The 19530-nt window shown below is 37.5% G+C and overlaps 2 protein-coding genes across 8 annotated transcripts in view; one reads left to right on the forward strand and one right to left on the reverse strand.

Moving 5' to 3' along the window:
* Positions 1–7126, forward strand: part of LOC122865414 (astrotactin-2-like) — a 273440-nt gene extending 266314 nt beyond the window's left edge. For all 7 annotated transcript variants that reach the window (XM_044173805.1, XM_044173808.1, XM_044173807.1 and 4 more), the window contains 3 exons: positions 1235–1335; positions 2119–2302; positions 5224–7126. In XM_044173805.1, the coding sequence (XP_044029740.1) occupies positions 1235–1335; positions 2119–2302; positions 5224–5461 (523 nt within the window). In that variant the 3' untranslated portion in view covers positions 5462–7126. The remainder of the gene's footprint in view (positions 1–1234; positions 1336–2118; positions 2303–5223) is intronic.
* Positions 7127–11532: 4406 nt separating this feature from the next.
* The window catches only part of pappaa (pregnancy-associated plasma protein A, pappalysin 1a), a 93256-nt gene continuing 85258 nt past the window's right edge, over positions 11533–19530 (reverse strand). Inside the window, 1 exon segment of the mRNA XM_044173410.1 lies at positions 11533–17531. Within this exon segment, the coding sequence (XP_044029345.1) occupies positions 17427–17531 (105 nt within the window). The 3' untranslated portion in view covers positions 11533–17426.

Raw genomic sequence — 19530 nt, forward strand, 5'->3', positions numbered from 1 at the left:
TGTGATGTCAAAATTTCTTCTGTGAAAAAGGCAACTGGTTGTTGCTTAAAGTCAATGATTAACAATATGACACAATTTATATAGCAAGTTTAGCTAAACAAACATCAAAGCTAATGTTACTCCAAGACCCTTTTTTAATTGATATGTTTGTTTACTGCTTGGATAAGAGGTGTATAATACAGGAAAGTCAGAGACCAGCAAAAGTAGCTCATGTGTTTTTCTTGGTGTGGTTTCTGTGGTTGCCATGGTCACACGGAGAGCCACAGTAGCAAGTTAAAAGTTCAGCCATCATCAAGATGGCAGTCGCAAAAAGCCATGCACGTTCATGAGAGTGGCAGCCAGCCTCTCTCTCTCTCTCTCTCTCTCTCTCTCTCTCTCTCTCTCTCTCTCTCTCTTGCCGCTGCAAGTATATTGATGTCTTAATCTGTGCCACCCTTGATCCTTTTTTTAGATTCAATATGACCAGTTCCTCCTTGTACTTCTTATTCAGAAGTACACAGATTGGCATTTTCAAAAGGACATGTAAAGGTCATTTGTTTTCTATTCCAAGCTGTGTGGCCCTACATTACTTGAGATGCGTTACATTTTCCCAGTGTGTCTTATCTCCTATTGCAATGTCTGGATCTGTTCACTGTGGTATCTTATCAGGGTACTGAGTGGTCCTGAAGTGTGTCATGGAACCCAGAAAATTCAGATGTTTGACATTTTCAGAGAAAGGAACTTTGTCCTTTATAGAGTGCTTGGATTCAAGCCAGATACCCCTTTACTCTGCTCTCCTCTGCTGTTGTGGTACTGGCTGCACTCATTTTCAGATATAATTAAATCCCACCATCCCTGGCTCCTTGTTCACAAGAGATTTTCCAAAATATGTCGTCAGTGTGTGGGTATATATGATCAATTATAATCTCACCTAGTAAAACCATCATTTCATCAACCACATTAACCTGCAAACCTATAACCTTTAAATTAATTTGTTGCCAAATAACCTGAGATACTGTAGTTGAAGGAGGAGTTACAAAATTACAGCCATTTGAAAGGCTGTGTCAGCATATCCAATGTCTTGTTATGCCATCATTTGTGTAGTTAAGTGTCTTGTTCAAGGGTACGCTAGTAATGGCTTGAAAGCTGTTTTTCTGCGTATTTCTTGCTCACTTCTGCCACTTTTTCTTATTTGGTATTGGGGAGTCAGTCACAAATACTAAATTTACTTCTGTTGCTTTTTTGTCATTTTTAGGTTTACTCTCTATGCAGTGGATAGCCGAGGCAGCCACTCTGAGTCAAGCTTTGTCTCAGTACGGACGTCTTGTCCAATGGTGGATGACAGCCGAGCTGAGGGTACTCTCACCTTTTGACTATTTCCAACTGTGTATTTGTACTTCTTCTTTTATATTAATCTTTTGCACATCTCTTACATCCTTTCACATAATCACAATTTACCTAAATGGGTACTTCATCCAGAAGGTTCATACATCACTAAAATGTCTACCCCTTGTAAACACCATGCATATGTACATTTTTGGCACTACACCCTTTCATCTAACTCAAAATAATGATTTCCAATTATATTTTGTATTCTCCATGTTTGCAAGTCAGAACCAAATTTTAAATGTTTACTATGAATTTAAAATACACCAGTCATCATTTATTATCAGGTTTTATGTCAGCAAGGGAAAAAAATCACAACTCTTAACCACTCTCACAATGCACACATGCTTGATTACATATTATGGTTATGAAAACAAGCTGTGGCAAAATTTAAAGGGGCAATTTCACATGTCAAATTAAATTTACTAATCATGGGAAGTTTGCCAGGCAAGGGAGGGTCATGACGAAAGACTATGTCGAGTTGCATTATGGGAAGTGTAGGATCCAATGTATTTGAAGCTTGGGACTAAAAATCAGGATATCTCAGCCTCTACTACATTGATTTTCACCATCCTTTTTGTCTGTCTCTTGCAAGTCCCCCAACCATATAAAAGTGCTATACCAAATCACGGAAGTTCTCTATCAATTGTCACACACTTTTATGTGCTTATTTGCTTTCCTCACTAATGTTAAATCCCTTTGTCCCCCTTGCTATCTCTGTCTCTCTTCTGTCTGTCTCTTAACTCCTCACAGAGATAGCAGACAAGGTGTACAACTTGTATAATGGTTACACCAGTGGCAAGGAGCAGCAGATGGCCTACAACACACTGATGGAGATCCCCCCTCCACTGCTATACAGAGTCCAGCACCACTACAATTCCCACTATGAGAAGTTTGGAGACTTTGTCTGGCGTAGTGAGGATGAACTGGGCCCCAGGTGAGAAGATCTAGACGATGGCACAGTTTTCACGTGCAAGCTTAAAAGATGCTGGTTGTATAAGAACAGTTGTTTCCTTGTCTAGAAATGTCTATTTGTTTTGTCCTTGTTTGATGACGTTGTCGTGTTGTTTAGGATCAGTTACAGTCATCCTGAGGTTTCATATGTAACAAAAGCCAAAGCTGTCTGAACTGGTGTTGCCAAATTCAGACCATTAAGCCATTTTTCATGGCATTGTCTACACACCCCCCCTCAGTGCTTCTACTTGAAAGCAAATGGGCAAGGTCACCGTGAAAACTCTGGGATTGCAGTCTTTCCTCGCATTACCATGGTGATGCCAAAACAGTGTTTCACAGCCAAGCCAAACAGTAAATCTGATAGTCAGCTAACACTAACTCAACTTCCAACTCCATTTCCCTTTCTTTCTCATAAAAAAGTTCCACCGTGTCCACAATTTGCCACCCCGACATCCCCTCACTCATGACCCTCTTAACAGGGACACCCCATTGATAGTTTTCTGTGTGACCAGACGCTGAGACATTACGACAACATGGAGACAAAGGCCAGCTCACTGGCTAACAAAACTGAGAGGGAGGAAGTATAAACAATACTTTTTTTTAAAGTCTGGAAGAAAAACATTCATGTATGCGAGTCTGACACGGCAGTTGGTCCAGCGCAGATGATAGCAACACCAAATCTTAAGTTACGGCCCAATGTTTTGGTTTGTCCACCCCCACTGCCTGCAAGCACCCCTTTCAAGCCATAAATAATATAATAATTGTGGAATAACTTTGGTCTGTAGGAAGATTATGCTATTATTGGGGGGGGGGGGTTGGATGAGCAAGCATGGATTATTTACTGCCTGAAGTTGGCAGGGTTGAGCCTTGTTGGGGTAATTTACAAGCAGGCTCTATTAGTGGTGCCTTTTAAACGGTAACAGAATGGCCAAGTCAAACGTAAGCACAGTCAGCACTGCCCCAGGGGCCGAGAATCCCAGGAGCCCCCAAATGTCCACGAGCATTGTTACAACTGAACACGAGCTCCTTTTATAATTGTATTGTTCTCTGGACACGCTGTGATACATGATTACTACTTTTTTTTTACCTTTACTGTAAACAGAACTATTATCTCGTACTGCAATGTACTTACTCACATGTACTACTTCCACACATCAGTCTCCTTCGGTTTGTTGTTTCTAGTTCTGGGCTGCATTACCTTGAAGATGTATGTGTGTCGTAAACTATTACATTGCGTAACTCACATGAAATAAAATCTTGATTTAGTAGTGTCCTTAGTTGCAACTTGAAAGGTTACGCGGAAATAATATTTAAAATTTTTTTTAGTAGTTTCTTTGTTTGTCATCATGAATGACATTTAATGTGTTTAATTTGTCCCTCGCTAACGTGCTTGCAAGCCTCCCTTGATTATGTGTTTGGTATTCTGTTGTTTCAGACGTAAGAATTTAAGGGAAATGAGAAAATGTCCCCCCCCCCTTTTCAGCAAATAAGTAAAAAGGATGTCTGTACTCCTTGCTTAACTAAAGACAGATGTTGATGCTCAGCAGACATTGCTTTTCAAAACAAATGGAATTTGCCCTTCTCCGCGTGTTTTCCTCATTTTAGTACCCATATGAGCTTTACAACCTTGAATACTTTTACTGTAGGTGTATTCTGTAGGTGTATGTATTTTGCAAGTACGGAATAGGTGTGTGTGTGTGTGTGTGTGTGTGTGTGTGTGGTGCGAGGCATCTTTTCTAAATTAAGGTGACCTGACATATGGCTCCTTCATATCATAAACAGCAGCTCCAGACTCTGGACCTGGAGACAAAATTCTTAGTTTCACTCACTCTAGACAGCTGCCTCTGGTGTAGTGTTCAACAGAATCAGTATCGCAAGAATTCAAAATGCAATTTCATGTGGTGGTTTTTACCCAGACTGGCAGTCCCATCAGAGTGACAGGAGAGACACATTCTTTCAATCCTGATAACATGTAAAGCTGTGATTTCGTGCAGACACAAAGCCGGTGGAGGTCGAAATGCAGGCACAATGCCATATTTGTCTGTTTTATTTTTTCAAATTTATTTGTTGACTTTGTGGCACCAAATGAAACCCCTTGCATTGAGGTGGGTGGAGTGGCGCATCTGAGGTTGTGTTTATGCAGATCAGGTGTCGCAGTGAATTTTAAGGTGCCTTCTTTGGTATGAAATTGTGGCAGATTGTGTTTCCATCCATCCAAAACATGTCTAATCACGAACTTTGTTGCTTTTTCTGACAGCAGCACACACTCACACTCCTTTCACGCACACACACCAGCACTCACTCTCCAAAGTTTTAAAAACTTCTTGATTTCATGATTTTCATGACTGATGATGATGATCTAGCACATATTTGAATGCACATTCAATTATTAATACAATAAGGCAGAGTTCATCATTTTTACCAGTATTTTCATTCACAACTGCTTTTTGGTTTTAAGAAGGACTTTGGGTTTAAAATCCCTGTTGACATACAGCAGCAGGACTACCATGTGTCATCCATCTGCAGTGTCTAATTTTTGGGATGTCCTGTGTCCAGTAACACACAGGTCCAAAAGTGTGATTGTGTGTGTGTACTTTAAATTAATTACTGAATGAATCATCTTGGTCTAAGCCTTTTTGAGATCCATGGTCACCAAAATCGCTAACATTACATCATTGCATTCATGTGCGCTTGCACCCCCAAATTTATGCTTTCATTTGCATTTGCATAAATTTTCAGAAAAGAAGAGCCTGTAATTTGTTTCTGCATCTGCATGTCTCAGTTCTGGATGTCAACTTAAACTTGAGAGAAAATGTAATGGTGATTAACTATGGTGATTAATTAAATTACATTTGTGTGATGATGTTGAGCTTGGATTTTTTTTCTTGTCTTCTCCTTCAATAGAAAAGCCAACCTGATACTACATAGGGTGGAGAAGATTAGCCACTACTGCCGGTCCCTCCTGCGCAGCACCCACATCCAGAGCCGTACCGACACCATGGCGTATGTCTACTGCCGAAGCGAAGAGAGCCGACCTCCCAGTAACACATGGCATGGCTCTTTACATGAAAGTCACACCACCTGCATGGAAAAGCTCATTTCTGTACAGCGTAACACATACAGCAACACCAAACTCCGATGAGACAGGAGTTTGGAGACAAGCGGTGCGCTTTTTTTCCCCTGTAAAATGACATCAACGATTGCTGTACCTCGTCACCCACTCTGCAGCAGGTGTCTCTCAAGTGGATTTTGAAAACCGGAGAGCCTAAAAAAACCTCAGAATTCACTGGACATTGTGTTAAAGCTACCGAAAAACATATTTTTGTGTGGCCTACTTTTATTATAAGACAGAACATAAAAAAAAAAACACTGGAGCGAACATATTTCTCAACTGCAAAATGGCAGTGATGCACATATCAATGAGAAACTGCATTGTCAACATGTAAAATATCATTCAGCCAAGAGAAAAACTGCTTGGCTTATATACTTTGAATGTAATATTGTAGTTCCTTTTCGGTGCTTTGAAGCTTACCTGGAACACTTAAAAGAGAAAAAAATGAAAAATCAATAGCATAACTTATTTGCCTTTTATTATCTTCATTTGAAAGGAGGAATGGAAATCTGTTACAGCCATTTGAAAATCACTTAATTGTTTTTAAGTTCACATTAATTAAAAAAATTAAGCTTTGCTTCATTTAAATAAGTAAGTGAGAAACTATATAGTTAGTCTTGTATTGCATTTGATAGATTCAATTGAAATAGCAAGGCTTTGTGTGGAAACAGGATTGACAAATAGGCTACGACCAGCCTGTTGAAATTATGCAAAGACAGAGTGGGTGGCATACAAACATCATATTCATTCATAAACAGATTTCAGTGCTGAAATCTATGAATAATTTTGTCATCTCTCGTTTTAATACTACAGTACCCAAAATAAATACTACTCAACAATTTTAAGGACATTTATTTTTCACACTAGAAATGGACCTGCACACAGTGGATTTTACACCCAAGAAAAAAGTTGCAATGCTTTTGCCACACTGAAGTCTTTAAAGTAAATGCTTTACATAATTTGTTGGGGTTTGGTATGTGACTTAATGCCACAACAGTATTGATATTGGGGGAGAAAAAATAAATCAGATGCTTTAGCTAGATTTGATGATTTCTGCAAGAACATGTAATATGCTTGTAATCTAATGATAATTAACAACTTGTCAGTGGAATGTCATCATTTGACAAGTTCTTATAATTAAAAATATATCTGCCGTATAATATACAAGATGAGCAGTATTAGACATGATATTACAGTGACAATATGCTAACAATATGGTGACACGAGTGATTGAAAATCAGACCAGATCAGCTCAGTGCATCTTTGAATAATCCTCACAGCAGAATTTGATATTTGCTCATATTTATGTGCACTCATAGAAAATGTGGCAGAATAATAGGGTAATCATTTTGAGGAACATTTTCAGGTGCCCGGACAGTTTGTGTTGAACCAACTGTAAACATATGATGTACTGTCCACTGAATTGTGAAGAATCCGTGATTTTAGGGATCCCCTGTGGTCCTTTTAATCCTATTATTTTTCAGTCCAATGTCATATCTTTAAAGCCATGGATATTGTTTTAATGAAGATAAACAATGCCTTTTTTCAATACTTTCATCTCATGTTATATGAATTGTAATAATAAATTATTATATTGTAAATTTTAAATTGTAAAAAAAGACATGTATTATTATGTGGCTTTGATTGTCTTTTTCTCAAGGATGTGAAATATTAAAAATGTATATAAAATCAGAAGACTTCTTTCATCACTACAATGGAATGATACAATCATTTAAGTTTAAATATCTTACTTGAACAGCTGTGAAGGATTTATTTAAACATATTTTAACATCACAAGTGGCAAAATAATTTAAATCCCCCCCACAAACATAATGCTATTCCAAAATAGTTTATGAAATCTGCAGATGAATTATTTTCCTCATGTATTTATTAATGTTTTATTGTGAAGCTTTCCCAATTTTAATTAATATCATTGGGTCTTTTCCACCTGGTAGTTATTTCCCTGCCCAGATAGCAAGTTGCTAATTCAACATTGAGTTATGCTCAGAAAGGTTGCTATATGGTTGAGGCTGGAAAATTTAAATCAACATTTTTACAGCAGTCAGAGTTCATATGTTGTAAAAAATGATAGTGAATCACTATTGTATTAGGGTCATGTTTTCAACATTGAAATACTAAATATTAACCAATATTGTCTCAATCTGCCTACTGCCAACTTTCCCATCAAAATATTTTAAATGAAATGAGGACTAGGTAACAAATATTTTAGGGGTGTGGGACACATTTATTTTAAATGAAGCGCTTCCTCACTGTGATCCATGCAACTTGTTTGGTTTTAGATGACAAAGAAAACAAAATTTATATGGAATGAGGAAAGCATTCCCCTTTTTTGGAGGGAAATGGTAAAGAGGAGTGAGAGTCAAACCACCCCTAAGATAAAAATTGCTATATTCAACTGCACCAACTGCCCAAAGTTATGATCTTTCAACATCCTGAGAAGAAAGACATAAGTTATGATCTTTTAATTAAGTTAATTAAAATGTTAGATTAACTCAAAGCTTCATTATTATTATTATTATTATTATTATTAAGTTTAAAGATGTTTTTTTGTCTTTTTCGAAAGAGTTAATGCGCATAATAGGAGATGGAAACATTTTTGCCGAATAAGTTCAGAACATTTAACTCACATGACTGATCAGCTGTTTCCGAGAGGAGAAGAAGAAGAAGCTGTTTCTACTGTCGACGTCTTAGAATAATTACATATCCCTGAAGACCTCTCTCCATTTGTCCCTCGTAGATGGCCAAGGTGACTGATTTAGTTTCTTCTTGTTATTGTTCTTTAGTAGTGGTTGACAAACAACTGGTTTCATTTCCTGTTTGCAACCTCTACTTTTTACTCTGTTTATTACAGCCATGCTTAAAGGTAGCCTATACCGCCAACCTCTGCAGGATGACGAAACTATGCTTGTAGTTTATTTGCTCTAAACCAGGTGATGGAAACGTGGCTAATTCGTATTCTCTTTTTTTCTTTATTGCACCATTTCAAAAGTTTGCTTCAAATTTGCTTGAAAATTAATGGAAACGTGACTAGTGGCTTTATATATTGGTCCATTGATCCAAAGATATCACAGCTGCCTTTCACTGATTCAGAGAGTCTGAGACAGGAGAAAGAAAATAACTAATTTCTAAATCACACGAAGTGATTGCATTCACATTTCATGTTCTATAAAAAAAGTATTGTTGAGATATTGCATTTCACTCACTGTTAAATTTGCAAGACATGCCATGATGTTATATTCACTTTATATATTTGATCTGTAAGTATAGTTTCATAAATATTCCAAGCAAAAGTCTTCTTGAACCTCATTTACATGTTGAGAACAATATGATGTAGAAAATGTCATTAAAAGTCTGTTTTCTGGTAGTTAATTAGTGTAACATTGTTTCAATATATCAAAATCAACTAAAATTCAATCCCAGGCACCCTTTTAGATAATGGGTAAAGCAGTATTGATTAAGTGTTAGTGATGAATGAAAATCTGATGTTTATTCAACATTAAACATAACGAGTGCTTTCAATTTGGTTCCATTGTCTGGAATCAATGTAGATTCAATACTTCTGCCTGACAATACATCTCAGTTGATTCAATCATATTTTGCTATCTGGGTAGTGTGCCATCGTACTGATTAATTTTAAAAAAAATACTTTACTAGTACCACATACCTTTCAGTTTGGATCAGTTTCTGCTTTCTAATGCAATCCGATGGAGCCACAAAAACTCTCTAAAAGTCTACACCAAAAAGTGACTCAAACATGTCTTTTCAACACAATACCACTCACACTGTCATTGCACATCTTAAAATAGCTGATTGAATAATGTTAGTTAATAGCCTATTTGATACTTTGGTACTCGATACTCCCACACTTCCTTGTTTAATCTTGACTGCTCGTCTTGTGGTGTGTTTACGTCACATCAGAAGAAACCAAAGAATGGGATGTTGTTGCCTCAACTTGAAAGTGTTAACACATGTTGGAACACCCACATCCAAAACCAATTGCATTCATGACTTCAAAATCGATAAACTGCAGCACATACTGTATTATTCACTTTTCATACGTATAACTGACTTTTTTGTTTTTCTTGTGATTCTACAATGTTAACTTTGTGTGGTAACACATCCACAGCTGATGATGCTGGTAGAAAATACTGAATCTTGCAAAATCTTCCTACATGTCATACTTCCAATATAATGTATGCATTCAACAGGGGGTTGATGTTTTTCCATTTTCCATGTTATCCATGCTAGTAGCTCTAGGGATGGCAATGTTGGTCTGTCTGTCAGTCGGTCCACCACTTGACTGAAATATCTCAACATCTATCAGATGGATTGCCATAAACTTTTGTACAGACATTCAGGGTCCACAGTGGATGAAAACACTGATTTTGGTTGTCCCTTGATTGTTCATTGAACACCAGCATGACGTTGACATATTAGATTTTTTTATCTACTGGATTGACATGAAATTTGGTACATCTATCATCATGTCAAAGTGTGAGCTACCACAGAAGTTGTAACCACAAAAGCTAAGACATAAGTAAACACAATTATAACAGATACATAAATAAAATGTACTTTTGGTTTAGTGCTAATCAGAAGATGTTAACATTAACATTTTGAGCATGTTAGCATGCTGACGTTAGCATCTGGACATTGAGCATTACATCTTAATAATAATTGTGCAATATTCTGTTTACTACTCAAGTGCAATATTAGTTTTCCCTTGTTAGTTTTTCTTATTACTGTTACGGATATACCTCAATTACTCTCGACAGTACATGCACCTCCGCTTTTACTATTATTTATTACACAATTAGTGACATTGTATTTATACTGTACTTCACCATCTACCAGTAAACCCACTTGGTACTCGACACTTAGTTTATCTTATACTTATACCAACATGTTACTTAATTTATTTCTGACCTGTTTATAGTGTATAATATCGTTTTCTCCTGTGTGCACTGACGTAAAGAAGAGCTACTGGAACAAAGAGTTTCCCTACGGGGATCAATAAAGTATTTCTGATTCTGATTCTGATTCTGATAGCTCAAAGCACCACTGTGCCTAAGTACAGCCTCACAGAGCCGTCAGCCTGGCTGCATGACGCTTATTAAGAGCTTTTGGGTTTAATAGTTGGAGTTTAGGAGGCATAAGCAGCTTAGGCCATCAACACCAACATGTAGCAGCATAGAGAATAATGGTGCTGACTTCAATGAGCTGTCTTGTTAAGAGGTCAAACTTAATCTGACATGGTTTTGATCAGGTGATGTGGTGCACGTGACTCATGTGTCCTGCCTAAATTGACACAGACCTCAGTGGAGAGAAGCCCCCAGGGTGCAAACCACTACAGTGAAGTTGCACAATATCATAGCAATATTTGGATCAGAATTAGTTAGCATGATGGGCAAAATGACGAAATGAGACTCAGATGAAAATAACTGTAATCAGATTTTAACTTTGAAATTGTAGAATGCAGTGCGATGCTGTTATTTCCCAGGTTTTAACCAATTTACCACATGATCCAGCTGAATAATATTTACATTGAGCTGGAAAGGGGGGATATCAGTCACTGAACTAACAGACAGCTATCCCCAATGAATTACTCTAATTTATATCATTAACTGAAGGTGGCTATGCCTCTCTGCATGTCAGCTGCTGGGAAGCATTTTCTTTTTCCATCTCCCTCAACAAACTATTCCTTTAAGCTCAGATCCAGTTTCTTTCCAGTCATGCAACATTAACTGCACTTTAAAAATCAGTAGCTTGATGTTCATTCTCACAAATTAGGCCATTAACGTCATTGGTGTGCCAGGAACAGCACTCACATTTCGATGCCAATGTATCAATGAAGGCTTAAAGAATGAGTTCCTCTTTTATAACTACTTCAGCACTTTTTTATTTTGAAAGGGCTCAATATGGATCTTATATTCTTATAAAGATATTCTTTGGAGGCACACAATAGTTAAAAATACAATATAAAGCAGCTCCACAATGAAACTGGACACACTTTTGCAGGATGTTTTCAGCAATGATGAAAAAACATCTAACTTTCAAAGAAGTGACCACACTCCTCCAGCTTATGTTCACTTTAACCAGTGTTTTATTTCTACACAATAAATGACAGCAAAATGAACATGATACTCATCTTCATGACTCTTCCTTATGAAAATATAGTACACATCGGACATGTTTTGCCATGTACCAGAGCACCAAAATATATATAATTGCAACTGTGAAAACAGAGAGAAACATCAACTGAAACATAAAAGTCCAATATGTTGTATATGTGCCTGAAAAAGTGCATACTGTGTAAGAACCAAAGAGAGAGGAGGCCATCAGAGGGAGGGACTACTGAGTCTGATGGCTACCTTTACAGTGTTGGTGAAATTCTCAGCAAACACAAAGGCATTGCGATAAGACTCGATAAAACAATATACAGTATGGAGTGAGGAGAAATGAAAGCTATTGGTTGGTGCCAGTCAACTCAGACCAATTTGAAATGAACTTCTCAATGCAAAACAAAGATCAGTCAAGTTTGATTATGAGGATCAATTTCAACAGACTCCTAAGACCCAGAAATGACCATTATGATTTTATTCATCTTGACAACAAATAAATAATTTATGACTCAATGGATAAATTCATGGTTTAGACAACTGACAACAGTGCTTGTACTAAGCCATTATGAACAAATAAATGCTGACAGCGAGTGGTGTGGTAAAGCATCACAGGATTTTTTTTTTGTTTTTGTTTTTTGTCTTGCAGGTGATACTTTGACACAATGCACAACATATTCACGGTTCATCTCTTTGTATAATAATTATAATAAAAATCAATCCAAGAGCTACTCCCAAACAGTTAGTACATGGTTTGCAAATACAATCATCATATAATATTATTATTTACATCTTAAAATATATTTGTTGAGCAATCGGGTACGAAACATCGCAGTAATACCACTAGATATCCACATAATATGTAAATACACTTTTTTTGTACTTCCCACTTAGAAAAAAAGGACAATTCACCTTTTTTATGTACTGAGGGATTAGGAAACAGACATAAGTGGACCATTCTATAACCAGAGGCCTGTGAGAGGTACTTCATGTGTTACAATACACAAAGAAAATGTCTTACAACAAGATGGCACATCAGTATTTTTCTCCACAATGATCTGAGCAAAAATATAAGGGCTTCAGACACACTTTCTTACACTCCTCATCGCTTTGTAATGAGTTAGAACAACAAAGTTTCTGCCATTTTTAGACAAGCAATACAACAACCAGGTGTTAAATTAGAAACAAAGGAGCGGCTGTTGGTGGAAAATGTGGAGAGGTATCAAAGCCTGTCAAAAAAGACTGCTATACAAATCATATTATGTGATAAGCACAGGCTCTAGGTGAGGAGAACTGTGTTCCTTCAGCCTAACTTCAAAAGGCTCTGTAAGCTGGGCAAACATCCTCTCTCATTTTCACAGGGCCAGCTTGATCCTTGCAGCCCTGCGCAGGCATACCTGACAGTGACAGATGAGGCAGTGTGTCGAGGCGTGGGGAGGTGGAGGTAGGAGGGGTGAGGGAAGGGGTGGTGGGAGTCCCAGAGAGGGATGGCTGCCAACCCCAGGAGAAACTCTGACTCATTGGCCTCGGCTTGTTGCCAGTCAGCGCTGGCCACCCCTGGCCTAGGGGCAGCCTCTGTGAGTACACATTTTCACACCTGGACAAATAGCTAGACAGGCCAGGAAAAGCAGCCCACCCGTCCCTACCTCTCTCCCTGCCCACCTTCTACTTTTCCCCCATCCAAGAACACTCCATCTGGGGCACCATCTTCTGACCTCCAGTCCTTTGCTCTCATTTTTGATCCCTCTCTCTTTGCCACTTGCCCATTTTCTCCTGCCCTCAGCTGGCTGTGTACATATATTCCTTGTGCCTTACACTGGTCTCTCAAAATATTATTTGCTATATTATGGATTTATGTACTTGACCATTATATACTTGGTTCTCTTTTCACAACTCCTTGTACATATGGCTAATGTGTGCATTATTTAAAAAAAGCAAATAAAAGAAAAAAAACAAACAAACTTTACATTCTGGTTTTAAATGAAAAAAATGATACACTGCACTCAGTAACAGTTGAGCATGTGGTGAATCCTCATTGGATGCAAGCAGTGTCCATCTACACTTAATGACCAATGAGACAAGTTCGTGTGGTTGCGGGCCTGAAGTGTACTATATGTCTGATCACTGCTTGACAGCAATAATCACAACAGAGTGTGATGACAGAGACAAAATGACAGTTTTGACTCACAACCGATAATGTTTTTGAATATAAGAACAATGTAAAAAATAACTTACATGGACATTAAATATAACTTAAAAAAGTATAACACTCTCAATAAATAGTTCTACTATTTACACCATTGTTATGAGACGCAAAAATGTCACTAAAATACCAAAAATATAGAAGCAGCAAACATTACAGGCATGAGGTACAGCAAGAGATCCTGTGATGACTACAGTAGAGAGGCGATGTCCTCATCCAATGTGTAATCTTGTACTTCCTTCCATGAATATCTTGGTTATCTATGGCTTATGGGTACCTTCTCCAATATTAAGAATCAAATTTTTCAAGTTGACATGCAGTCACATTCTATAGCTTTTCTAGTAATTATGCTCAGCTGTTTTGGCATCCAGACATTGACTGATGATACAAGTAATTGTTGAGGAGGAAGTTAGCCAAAGTATGTGGAAGCAATGACAGGTTATGTTATTTTTATAGAATGAAGGGATGGATCCAATGACAGATTTTGGATTCATCCATTCAAACTGCTAGAATGGCTTTCCAGTGACCTCAATGGCAGATGATGAACCACAGTACTGCATGTCATTGGCTTAGTGTACTGACTGCAGGTCAGTCTCTCCCCATTGGTAACAGTTCTATGTAAAGCTGCAGTATCTTGAGTACTAATATTACATATAATTTGATAATATCAACATAATACAAGTCTTTCTTTTACCTGGGCTATATCATGTTTCATATAAAGTGTTAAATGCAATTTTTGATGTAGCCTTTACAACATCCTTACAAAGTTTCATATTTCATAAAAGTTACAAAGTCTCTCAAGAGTCCCTTTTAATGGGAATTCCTTCATTTAAGCGTTTCCTTCCCCTTTGACATTTCTTTGTTACTCTTCCAAAATGTACACATTTAACCTAAGATGATGTATTACACACATCAGGGCAAAACAAAAACAAAGGATTTGCAGTCTAACTAGACCTTAAATATGTGACAATATATTTCTAAACATAATGTGTTGATGTGTACCCTATTTTTGGAGATTGTCAGGCCTTTATTGATGATGGATGGATGGATGGATTGATGGTTCATAGTGACAATACCTCCCTACTTCATTGATAACATTGAATGCAAAGTCAGTTTAAATTGGAGAGGAGTATCTATGGCCAGATACAAATAAAACACTAATGACAGGAAAGCTAATAGCAACACAGGGAGTCAAACGACCGAATATCTTACAGTTTGTTTCAGATCACCATTCTGACAATAGCAGCTTCTAAACATTTTTGAAAGATTTTCTTCTTACATGGAAACTAAAAAGTGCAGTAACTGAGGTCAATAATACGAACACTGATTAAATATGACATTTTGTAAAAATGAAATACATGAAAACAAAAACAAAAAAACTAAAAACATTTTTCAACGCTCCTGTCCATCAAGAACATATAGTAATATTTACATGATATTTTTGATTTTTTTTCTTTATATTTGGTGGAAAATAATACCTTCTCACTTTCTCTGCATGTTGTGGTATCGACTTAGTTCTTCACTAACATTGGTTTTAAAATGACATGAAATTGGTCTTACATCGCCACTTGTACAGCTTGTTGTGTACAGTGATTTATGAGAATGATCTGGAATGCTATAGCAGCCTAATATGAGTCAGATGGACTGTGCCATTGGCCCAAATGAAATGAAAAGTCATATTCATGCTGATTGTAACCATGACTATGGTTGCAGCCAAATAAGAGCAGCAGAATTTGGACCAATATGCCAAGCAGCCTTCATTATCAAATGTGCATGAGAAAAACTAGTGTATATATGTCTGGAATGAAGAGTAACAAAATACAAAGCTATTGTAGCAGCCATATAATCTAAAGAAGTTAATTGGTGGGGACGGACACCCAAGTTCACAATACTGAAAAGTGCTGATCAGAGCAACCAAGTGCACTTTTTACTGCAGAGACAAACATAACAGATAAATGAATTACTTAAACACTAGACCCAGCAGACAACCTTAGGGACCTTTGATCATATTGTTACTGCAAATGCTGTGTTGACATATACATCCAAATGTCATTTTCATGTATAACATTGCTGCCTGCAGAGCTACAGCTGAGAGTCCATACCACTTGGAGGGGAGAGAATGGGAGATATGTGTGTATATACGTTCATTTGTGTGTGTCAGATGTGGTCTCCTTCCACCTATACTCATTTTCACCAAGAGCCATGGCCTATATCCAGCCCATTATTTCTGTACTCTTGTGTGACTGTGCTGTGCAGTACTGTGCAATCAAAAAAGCCACAGACTCCTGACAAGCATTGACTACATTCTGAACAGGGCTGGGATCATTTTATTTTCAGTTTAAACATTTTGAATCAGTACTTGAGGTAATAAAGTTCTTATCAAGCGCATGAGGGGGAGTTCAAACTGAAACTAAGATCACCCCAACCCGAAGTGAGGTGTTATCGATGACATTCTTTAAGTCGTGGTCAATGTATGTAGTATTTTTCTTGGGCAGTTAAGTTAAACGGGGATGACAAGTGAGGTTCTGGGTTTTTTAAAGTTCTTAGTGCATTTTATATGTGGTGTTGTCAACATGGATTCTCTGAAAATATCATGGACTAACATGCAAGCGTGAATGAATGCTATAAAGAGGTACTGTAAGCAGCAAGGCAGACAAAGCTGTCTAACCCTATTAGATTTTATGATGTGAAGATGGCAAGTAGCAGCAAACACAGCAGCAGAAGCCATGCTAAAAAATGGTTTAATTATGCATTCAGGATTTTGCTCTAAGTATAAAATTGTCTTAGGAAATTGTGTATGTGATTGGTCAACAATTACTTGACATTTTTTGTGTGTTTGTGCATTTCATTTTGGCTTTTGTGTTGAATCTGTGGCTTGAAAATTAACAATATGGCTGTCTCATTCCCCACCAAGCTAGGAATAACCTCTAAAGCCTCTGATGTGCCTATGAAGAAACACACTTTACTGAAAAGGACATAGAGATACAGAATGTCTGACCAGTTTGAAACCAGGAATGATATAAGCGCAAACTTCTAGCCCCTCCAAAAATGTGTTTAACATGCCTTCAAAGTGTCTGAGGATTATTTTTAACATTTGTCTTGACTGCCTTCATATTTGCAAAACACAAAGCCGACATCAACACAATCCCCCACTTGCACATTTTGATTTACCTTTGGTTCAATAATGTGATTGTAGAGCAAGGTCACTAAAATAGACACTGAAGCCAGCACAAAACTGAACAAAAGGCATGCTACCTAGGCTTGGTTATGTTTTTTGTTTAGGTTTTTTTTGTTTGTTTTCTTATTCTTTCAAAAAAATGTCCATTTCATGTAATTTATTTTTTCTCCTTGCTATATATGTTTTTTAATGATAATATTGCAGGGTTACTTTCCTTTTAGCTGAGAAATGAAGTTTTCTGTGGAGTCTCATGAGTCCCATCCTCTATTCTAGATCTTTCTGTGATGTGTAGGCGGAGGCATTTCATCTGGTTGGGATTGCAGTATGGATGGAGAGGTATGCCTGTTAAGCAGCATGTGCAGGAAATTGAAGACCGAGAGGAGGATGAAGGAGGGGTCTGCCTCGGCCGCTCTGGCTGTGTTGTGTTGGTGCAAGGGTCCTGGGACGTTGAACAGAGGTCCCTGCTCAGGTTGGTCACCCCAGGGAATGGACATGTTCATCCTTTCTGTTCTCTATAGCATTGGGATCCCGACAGGAGCACTCATCCCGTATGTCACAGGACATTGGGAATGGAATCACCTGGGTGGGACAGAAAAAGATACATTCATAAAGTGTAATAACCTGTAACTCTACAACCTAATGGCACAGCAATGATTTCAAATTCCAGTCAAGATTCCAAGTTTCCAAAAACACCAAATATGTCATGCTGAAATCCAGGGAAATATATAGGTTATTGGTCAATGTGACAAGAAAGACACATACAGTATAAGAATTTCTGACCTTACCCCACTATCGACAGGACGACATTGTTGTTTAATGATCTTACACCCCTATAGTTAAGATTTTGCTAGGTTTAAGCACAAAAATAAAAATAAAATTACTACTTTGTTCAGGTAAGGGGACCTTTGTCGTCATGGTTACAATAATAAGCACCTGGTTAAGGTTAGATCGTGGTCATGGCTTAAAAAAAACATTGACTGTCGGTTGGAAACAAGTATTGAACATCGTTAAAGTCCAATGTTTTGACTTGACTTCTTTCTTTGCCCCCGTCATAATTACTACAGCATAATAAATATAAATATATGTCATTTTGGGGCATTTGTTAAAATGATTGATTCTGTTGTTTTTCTTGGGAGGACAGTCTCAGAAAATACACTAATAGTATAAGTTTTGATGTTTGATGTAATGATGCCACCATCAAAAAAGTGCTGCAGCAAGTAGATACCAAGCAGACAAGTAAAAGATAACACCCTAAGAGGTGTACAATCCATAAGGCACAATTAATTGTCTCAACGGAGCAAATTGCTATGTGATCAAAAAATAAATTTAAAGTATGAATTGTTATTTTTTAATGTCAATAATGTTTTATCTTGCTGTTTTACAATATTTGTTATCATATAATATTTCCAGTGGACATGAACATCACCTAGCTTTCTCCATCTCTCTCTTTGTCAGATGCACAATATATTACAATCTCAGACTATCAAAGAAATTGATATCCAAGTTTCTCTGATAGTCTGATGTCAAAGTAAAATACTGTAGGTGAAAATAGAATCGGAAGATCAGTGGCCATTGCCCCTGGCGTTTGACGTCACTGGCATGCGTCACCAGCACCAGCTGCTGCTGCCTTGTCTGCCTGCCTCTCTCTCACAAAATGTGTCCCCCTTCTCCAGGCCAAACAAGGAACACATCTGGTCCAAGTCATGGAAGGCAGGCAGCAGACCAAGGGCATGTCTGCATTTGTGTCCTGGTGGCTTATCAGATCAATCTGTGGGGGCCTGCGGCCGGTGTCGCTTGTTCTTGTTAGGGCTGAGTGGTATTGCCTTTTTTGCACAATAGATCTCTGTATACAATGTAAATGTAACAACAATACTGGCAACAGTAACCAACACAGATACTTAGTTGACAGCATGCCTCATGCCAAAGACAGCAGACAGCTACAGTATTAGTTCAATGCTATTAGTGAAAGCTGTCTGGCTGCTATGGGAGGAGTTGTTTCCAGGGGAGGGTCATGGCGCTATTATCTGAATATGGAGTAGCTGCTGTATACAGTAATTACCCAGACTTCTACTGTAATGCCATCAAACAAATTGCATCATGAGCTAATACTATCTGGGAGGGTTAGTCAGGTAATTACTAAATGCATTAGCAAAGAATGAGAAAGAAATGAGAATTTCCCATTTACTAAAAGATGCATTCATAACAATAGTGTCCATTATATTGCACACTATCAACATCAAATTTGGGACTACTTTGAAGCTGACTCACTTCACTGACTAAGCATCTAAATCGAAATTCATCTTTTTATGCTAAATATTAATGGAAACCTCGTGAGTTGTGAGAGGTTGCTTACCACTAAGGCTAATTGTTCTTGTTTTTTACCGATTTTCACAGAAAAATACACATGTAATAACCTGATTATTTAGTATATAAGGGTATTTTGTTTTATTATTTACGAGAATGTATACCATTTCATTATTATAATTGCATTGAGGGATTGTAATTTCATTTGTGATGAATAATTTCATTGTTTATTATACAGTTAAAATATGCATATGTATAGTGTTAAAAGTGTATA

This window comes from Siniperca chuatsi, linkage group LG18 (assembly GCF_020085105.1).
Source record: "Siniperca chuatsi isolate FFG_IHB_CAS linkage group LG18, ASM2008510v1, whole genome shotgun sequence".
Taxonomy (NCBI): Eukaryota; Metazoa; Chordata; class Actinopteri; order Centrarchiformes; family Sinipercidae; genus Siniperca; species Siniperca chuatsi.